General features: G+C 42.7%; 1 protein-coding gene across 1 annotated transcript; it reads right to left on the bottom strand.

The window, feature by feature from the left end:
* Positions 1–329: 329 nt before the first annotated feature.
* On the bottom strand, positions 330–8,152 carry COMMD9 (COMM domain containing 9; the record flags this gene model as incomplete). The annotated part of the gene is made up of 4 exons (XM_010189626.1): positions 330–1,315; positions 3,404–3,507; positions 7,220–7,254; positions 8,013–8,152. Coding segments are annotated over 4 exons (420 nt in total), but the record flags the coding sequence as incomplete, so codon positions are not given.
* Positions 8,153–8,306: the final 154 nt, after the last annotated feature.

The following is an 8,306-nucleotide window of genomic DNA, read 5'->3' as shown; positions in this document are numbered from 1 at the left end:
AGAAGAGCCTGAATTTTGTTTATGTTCTGCACTTACTCCTCCACACTTTCAATGCACATTTATTTATGAAGTTTCAGGTCAGGGTCATCGCCTGTAATACTGCACAGAGCTGGTGCCCACGGAAAAAGGTGCCCTGAAACTGTGTGACAATGAAGAGAAGACAGTTTAAAAGATAAATTCATCTGAACAGGAAACAAAAGATCCCTCTTCAGCAACAAATGTGAACATCCATTATACCAGCCTAGAAAGCAGGCGCCGTCACAAAGAGGCTGAAGTAACCCAGGACAGCATCTCTCCTAGACTAAAAAGGACTCACAAAATCAACTATCAGTTCATTTTTTAATTAAATGAAGATTTATACAAACAAACAACAGAACACTTTGGGGAAGTATAGGCACAGATTGCCACAGAAGGGTTTTCTACAGCACAGACAACGGCCATAAATTCTTTACTTTCCCAGTCTTGTTTTTGTGCAGTGAAGACAAAGCTCAGAGTCCAATAAACCCAAACATGAATTATCTGAACTCCTTTTTTCTTTCCAAACAGAAGGAGGAAATTACTTGCTGCTAAAGATGTTCAGACTAGTAATTTTGCAAATGGTGCTATGAAGCTGATCAGAAGGGAATATGTTGTAGCATAATTGCCCCATTTCAAAGCATTATCCTGTAATAACAATCTGCAGCATGGCTGTTCTTCATTGAGAGGGAGAGAGTGCGACATCCAGCATGCACCTCAGTACACACACGCATTCCAGAGAGAAGCACCCTCCTTGTCTGCTAGTGCTAGAAGACAGCCCCATTAACCAGCTTGAGACTTTTAGATCCTAATCCCAGGGCAGAGAGATAGCACTTGCTTCAGTGGCTGCAGCTATTTGCTATTTTCAGTTATGACCCTTGTGATTAAGTCAAGCTCTGAGCCCTCAAAATCCTTTCCTGAAATGAAGACCAGCTTTTGTTCAACAACATATTAGGAAAACACTTTTTGGCATCAGACTAAAGGAATGTTTAAGTGTTAGCTTTTCAAAAGCCATCCTAGTAACTCAGTAAAGAAATATCTTTAATTTTGTTTTGTTAAAACAGAAAACATGTTACACTAGGCTGCAACTTACAGCTGCAGTATTCTTAGGCAGAGAATACCTCCTTTTCTTGCTGCTGGAATCCGTGCCCTTGAGTATTCATTTGTTTGCAACAGCAGAAAGCTGGTCCCGGATCCTTCCTAGACCTTCCAACATAGTGTCCAGGGTTTCTTTGCTCAGTTCCACAGTCAGTGCAGAAACAACAGGACTACTTCCACATAAGGCAACATCTTCCTGAATCTGAAAATAGGAATTTATTTTTTACTACATTTTACAATTTACTATAGAAGAGTAGCTGCATGAAAAATGAGTTCACATGTTTTTCCAGTGCTACAACAAGTCAGTGTTTAATAGATACATTAAGAAAAAAGTTTCAAATTTGACATCCAGCTCCATCCTGATGGACCATGGCACATTTTCTAAGCTGTGTGCCTCACCAGAGAGGTGTGTGCCCATTGTCAGAATGCACCTAAGCATATACTGCTGTAAGTATGGGGAAATTCTGAAGAGACTTGTCCACATCCGTATCAAAAACATCTTAGCAGATACCGCATGGGATACTTAACCCCATCCCACCCCACCCCAAAAATTAGACTATTTTTCACTGAATCATAGAATTGTTATGATTGGAAAAGATCTTCAAGATCATCAATCCAACCATTATCTAACTCTACCATGCCCACATCTGAACCATGTTCCCGAGCACCACATCTAGAAAGCTTTTAAATACAACCAAGGATGGTGATTCCACCACTTCCCTGGGCAGCCTGTGTCAGTCTTTGATAACCCTTTCAGTGTAAAAGTTTTTCCTAATGTGTAACCTAAACCTCCCCTGGCGCAACTTGACGCCATTTTCTCTTGTCCTATTGGTTGTAACTTGTGAGAAGAAACCCACACACAGCTCTCTACAACTTCCTTTCAGGTAGCTGGAGACGTCTCCCATCAGGCTCCTTTTCTTCAGAAAAAACAACCCCAAGGCCCCCAGCTGCTCCTTATAAGCCTTATTCTCAAGACCCTTCACCAGCTTTGCAGCCCTTCTTTGGACCCTCTCCAGCACCTCAATGTCTTTCTTACACTGGAGCACCCAAAACTGAACACAGTACTCAAGGTGCGGCCTCACCAGTGCTGAAGTACAGGGACACGATCACTTCCCTGCTTCTGCTGGCCACACTATTTCTGATGCAGATCAGGATGCTGTTTGCCTTCTTGGCCGCCTGGGCACACTGCTGGCTCATGTTCGGTCAGCTGTCAAGCAACACCACCAGGTCCTTTTCTGCAGGGCAGCTCTCCAGCCACTCCTTCTCAAGTCCGTAGGGTTCCATGGGGTTGTTGTGACCCAAGTGCAGGACTCGGTGCACTTGCATCCAAGTGCACTTGGCCTTGTTGAAGCTCATACAGTTGGCCTCAGCCCATCCATCCAGCCTGTCCAGGTCCCTCTGTAGAGCCTTCTTACCCTCCAACAGACCAACACTCCCGCCTAACTTGATGTCATCTGCAGACTTACTGGGGGTGCACTCAATCTCCTCATCCAGATCATTGATAAAGGTATTAAACAGGAGTGGTCCCAACACTGAGCCCTGGGAAACATCACTTGTGACTGGCTGCCAACTGGATTTAAATCCATTCATCACCACTCTCTGGGCCCAGCCACCCAGCCAGTGTTTGATCCAGCAGAGTGTGTGCTTGTCTAAGCCTTGGGCAACCAGTTTGTTCATGAGAACACTATGAGGAACAGTACTGAAGGCTATACTGAAGTCCAGGTAAACAACATCCACAATCTTTCCCTCATCCACCAGGTGGATCTCCTTGTCACAGAAGGAGTCCTCCTCCTATGAAACACACCCATCCCATTTTTACTGGTTGGGGGGATCCAGAACACTGCAGAATATAACCAGTAAGTTTAGCTATACTTCCCGAATGACAGATGTAGCCAGTGAAGGAAGTTATTAGTAATCAAAAGTCATTTCCCATCTAATGCAGTCAGGTAAAGATGCTGATGAGTGGCTCAGAATTAAAGGGCAATGACTTCATAATTTATCCTCTTTCTTTCTGTAAAGAACAATGGTAACCAGGAACAAATATGCTGCCTTCTTGCATCCTCATGCAAAGAAAACTCTCCCTTGCAAGAAAAATGAGAACTTTCATCAGAGACATCACTCCTAGGCTCTGTGGTATTTCAAAGACCATCTCTGAGGAAATCTATTAATTGGCCAGCAGGCAACAGGCAAGCACTGGATGCCTGTCTGAACTGTTTTGCACTACCACTGTCAACTCAGGTGTTGGACTTCATTATTTTGATCCTGTATCCTTTACAGCCCCTGACATTACCTTTAACTGAAGCAGGCAAGTAGGGACTGCCATTCTGCTTATGCTGTCTGAAGACGTCTTGATGTCCACCCTCCAGTCCATGTCAACCAGCCGGGGCAGGGAGACTGAGGGAATAAAAAAATCCATCTGTTAGGCCCAACAGCACATGATGACAGCAGACCCTGGAACCTGCGACTACCATCACGTACACGCTTGTTCACTTCTGGCCTTGGGAAGTGTACAGCTTTGGTGCTACTGTGTGGTTTCACATAATTTTTTCTGTACAATAAGCCAGTCTCTGAAGGCCTCTTCATGACACTGGAAGGACAAACAGGGTTCTCCCATCATCACATTCAAGGATGGTACAGTGCAACACAAGCATAGGTAAATTCACAAAGCAGCTGGGAGAAGGGGAGCCATAAAATGACTCCTCCAACTCTTCATCTACTACCTTGCTGCCTGCAACACTCAACTAGTGTTTCATCATGAGTTGCTCTTGGACCTACATTGTTATTGCTCTGTTCTGTAACCCCTGAAAAAAACACACAGGAATGCTCTTAAAATCCAGCAGTATAAAACATGTTAATTCAATCTCCCCATCCTCTAAACCAAAGCACCCCTCAGTACAGCATATGTAGTGGTAAACTGTAGTCTTCACATGTCCTGCCAATTTGTTACAAATACTGAAGATATCATCCTAATTAGATGTAGCCTAACAGAAATAATTCAGCAGTCTGCTGCAATACTGACTTCAATAGTTCAGAGCAGGAGATCCCATGAGCCTTCCGAGGGAAGGAGGAAGTCTGATTTCACTGCCCTGCCAAGAAATTTGTGCAGCTGTCTCTTGCAGAGGAGATGGGGATATTCTCTCATGATGGTGCATACTTAACAGAGCACACTGTACTATGAACCCTCAAGATTTCCTAAGCACCATGCAAACTGGCATAAAAGCTAAGATTAATGTTCCCTCAAAAAGCCCTGGCACCAGGAAGCTGGCTGTCTCAATAGGCAATTGCAGCCTGTCTGGATTCTGCCTATCACAAGATACCTAGTTTCCTCCCAAAGGGTTGACTGCTAGCTTTTCTACTGACTCCAGATGCTTAAGTTGCTTTCTAAGATTGCTTAAAGAAATTTCTCTATCTGCGGAGAAGCTCTCCCTTCTCCTCCTCCTGTTCCCCTGAGTAGAGCTCCAGAGGGCAGTGCAGAACTGGCTGCCTTGCTCTTGCTTTTGGAACAAATTCCAGTTCACAGTCTGTCAGGGCCAGTACTTGGCAGCATTTGCAGCAACATAACAATCATCTGTTTAGCCTTGTATGTTGATTTGCAAAGACTGATTGTTGGTGGCTTGGGAGCGGCAGGAAAGCATGCACATTACATTAACATAGATCAATCAGTTGGAATATCTATTCTTTAAGTCACTGGCTTGGTCCCTATGTAACATATGTCTGATATTTCATGAATACAATACTAAAATAATTATAATTTCCTAAAAGACAATCTAATCCCAACAGGGTTAAATATTCATCTAATTATTACCAAGACATGAGTGTCAGAGCAGAGATCCTGGGTGGTGAACCAAGAGCCACTACCCAGCCTTGCTTCTGAGTTGTGAAGACCTAGCTGGTGTATGATGCTGGTGTCACACCTGCTCTCATTTCCTTTAACACACATGATAGTGTTAAAGATACAGCATTCTGTGACTTGGTAACACTAGAACATTGTTTAGTGTAAGCAAGTGCTGTATTTACTGTATTAGCATTTTGCAATAGTTTCTTCCCTATTTATACGCCATTAAAACTTTGAGGGACAGTGTATTTCCAGGTCTTGCCATACTGTTTAACTGCTGGACACTATCTCCTTTGCAGGCAAAGAAAAGGGTAGAGGATCCATGCAGACTCCAAATTACTCTGTTATGTATCAGCTTTCAAATTTGTAAGGCTCTAAGTGCTACAGTTTTAAAGAAAGCCTCTTAAGGAGAAGACAAAGTGGTGTAGCCGCACAGAACACCTAACTTGGATATAACCCACTGCCCATGATGTTATTGTTAAAGTTTGCGTTCCTTAATTACATCACTGTTTAGAAAGTTGAGGAAAAAGCAGAGTTGCTAACATATGCAGTGTAGTCCTGATGCATGGAAGAGAAAGAATGCACAGGATTGACTAGCTGTGCAAAGACAGGGTATTTCCCAATAAATACTGGGTTGGGCAAAAAGTAATTGTGGTTTTTTCTGGGTAAATGAAAGGTGAATTTTTCATGGGAAACAAAAACTTTATTAAACAATATAGTGTCCATTCTGCTGAACTGCCTTTTGCCACCTTTCGGACCACTTCATGATTTTGTGCTCAAAAATGTTCTTATCTTTTTTTGGCAAAAACCAGTTCCAAGAACGATTTGACATCCTCATCAGCAGTGAGGGTTTTACCATTCAAGGTGTTTTGTAAAGAACAAAACAAGTGGCAGTCTGATGGTGCCAGGTCTGGTGGATGCGGTTAATGCATCCCAGCCAAGCTGCAACAAGTTTTGACAAGTGACCAAACTTGTGTGTGGTCTGGCGTTATCATGGAGAAACACAGCACCTTTGTGATTCACCAATTCTGGATGCTTCTGTTTGATGGCATCATTTAATTTATCCAGTTGATGACAATATACATCCACATTAATGGTCTGGTGTATTTAGCGTTTCTTCCAAGGAACAATACCTTTGAAATCCCACCAGACTGACAGCATATGCACTTCCTCTGGTTCATATCTGCTTTTGAAGTGCTTTCAGCTGGTTCATCACACTTGCTCCACAATCTTTGTAATTTGTTTTTGTTGCAAATGATTCATTTTTCCTACATTTATCCTACATTTCAAATTCGGATCGTTTTCCTCACATTTCCAGAGAGAATTGCAGATGTCAATGCCCTTAGTGAGATGAATTTCTTTGAGCTCATGCGGTACCCAAATATTGAGCTTCTTAATGTATCCAACTTGTTTTACATGGTTTTCAATGCTTGATTTTGATATGTTAAGGTTATCAGCAACCTCTCACATTGTTAAATGCCTACTGGAGTCAATCAATGCCTTTACTTTGTCATTATCAACTTCAATTGACTTCCCTGAGTGTGGTGCATCTTTAACATCCAAATCTCTGGACCAAAATTTAGCAAACCAATTCTGACACTGCTGTAGTTTTAAGGCATCTTCACCATACACAGCACATCACTTTTTATGAGCTTGCACAGGGTTTTTTCCTTTTTGGAAGTAATACAGCAAAACAGGATGAAAATGTTCCTTTTGATTTTCCATTTTGAAATCAATGCCAAATAAATAATGGTTAATGAAATTGCGCGCTTCCTTTTTCTGAAACAAGCTTGAACTGTCAGCTGTCAAGATCCACTGCACACTTTCCCTCAGTTACATAATGATTTGTGGTTTACAGTGCAGGCAGTTTACCTTTCAAGACACATATGTTCACCTATTAAAAATACACAATTACTTTTTGGCCAACCCAATACATGTCCTTGACAGTGCACAGTTATTGGATATGGACATTACTTAATGACCTGAACATGGAGGTCAGAGTGCTTCACTTTCAAAAGTTTTGCAGATACTTGCTACACACTGAGCATTAAATGAAATTGCTTGAGGACTGGAAACCATTTAGTACAGTAGCACAGATCTTAATACAAGCTGTTTGGCCTCTGCTAGGCTCTGCGATGCCACCATCATACAGCTCCATCTAAGGCAAACAAACAGTGGTATCCCCGTACTGCATTAGGAAAACACCACGATATACTATTCTCAACACTAACAGGAAACATTAACTGCATCAAAATGTGAACTACTACTTACTCTGACTTGCTTGTGCTTCATTCCGCCAAGAAGAGCTGTGAAAAAAGTAGAGAAAAGAAAAACAGGATCAGGAGTGCTTTGGAAAACAAGAGAAAGAGGGAAAAAATAAAATGAAAAAAAAGAGAAGGGAAAGCACTCAGAGTGGCTTATTCCTGACAGAAGGGTCACCAGGGCTGCAGCAGTAGCCAGGGGAGAGGATATGCTACTGAGTGCCAAGGAAAGGCTGTTGCTCTAAATTCTTCTGTAAGTGTGGCTCACTTATGGCACGTACCTTTCTCCTCGGTTTTATCAAAGCAATGGGCTACCAAGCAGTAACATGTACATGCACACAAAACTGCTATGCTCTGCCACCACCTCACATATGCTCTAACACATACAGTGCCTCCACACCTAAGCCACGGTGGTAAGTGGATGGGCATCTAAATGCTACTCAATCAGATTTTGTAGTGCTGAAATCCAGCTCTCTAAGATTTATTGTCATCTGTAGTATTTTTCCACCACACAGATTAGTTGTTAGGATAAAAGGGGCTTTGCATTATGTGAATGAGGCCCACACCCATTCCAAAAGTCTTGGGAAAACCCTCTGTGCCCATGGCTGTGTTCTGTTTGCCATTCCACTCAGATGACATATTTCATTCGACTCTGCTCATTCCAGCCAGTGTGACTGCGCCCAAGGCACGCACAGAATCCATAGAAATAAGACTCTGCATGCTGCCAACTATCCGTGTATCAAACCAGACACATAGGCTTTAACTTTCCAGCTGAAAGCAAATGGCAGGTGGGTAGCACTCACATATTCTCCAAGATTATCTTAGTCAAAAGGTTTTTCAGGTTTTGGTGGAAGTTTTCTGGAAAGAGGGAGAGGATCTCTTCTGCTGTCATCAAGCTGTGGTACACAACGTGCCTGGTGAGGTTGTGCAAAGCAGACACCAGCTGTAGGAAAGGAAGAGGAGAAAAGGCTCTGCTGGGTTGAAAAGCATTACACATTGGCAACAAGTCACAAGCGGTGTTCCCCAGGGCTTGGTTTTGGGGCCAGTCCCGTTTAACATCTTTCTTAACGATCTGGATGAGGGGATTGAGTGCTCCC

The sequence above is a fragment of the Mesitornis unicolor genome, unplaced genomic scaffold (assembly GCF_000695765.1).
Source record: "Mesitornis unicolor isolate BGI_N332 unplaced genomic scaffold, ASM69576v1 scaffold16718, whole genome shotgun sequence".
Classification (NCBI taxonomy): Eukaryota; Metazoa; Chordata; class Aves; order Mesitornithiformes; family Mesitornithidae; genus Mesitornis; species Mesitornis unicolor.
The sequence above is the reverse complement of the archived record's forward strand: the minus strand, read 5'-3'. Positions and strand labels throughout refer to the sequence as shown.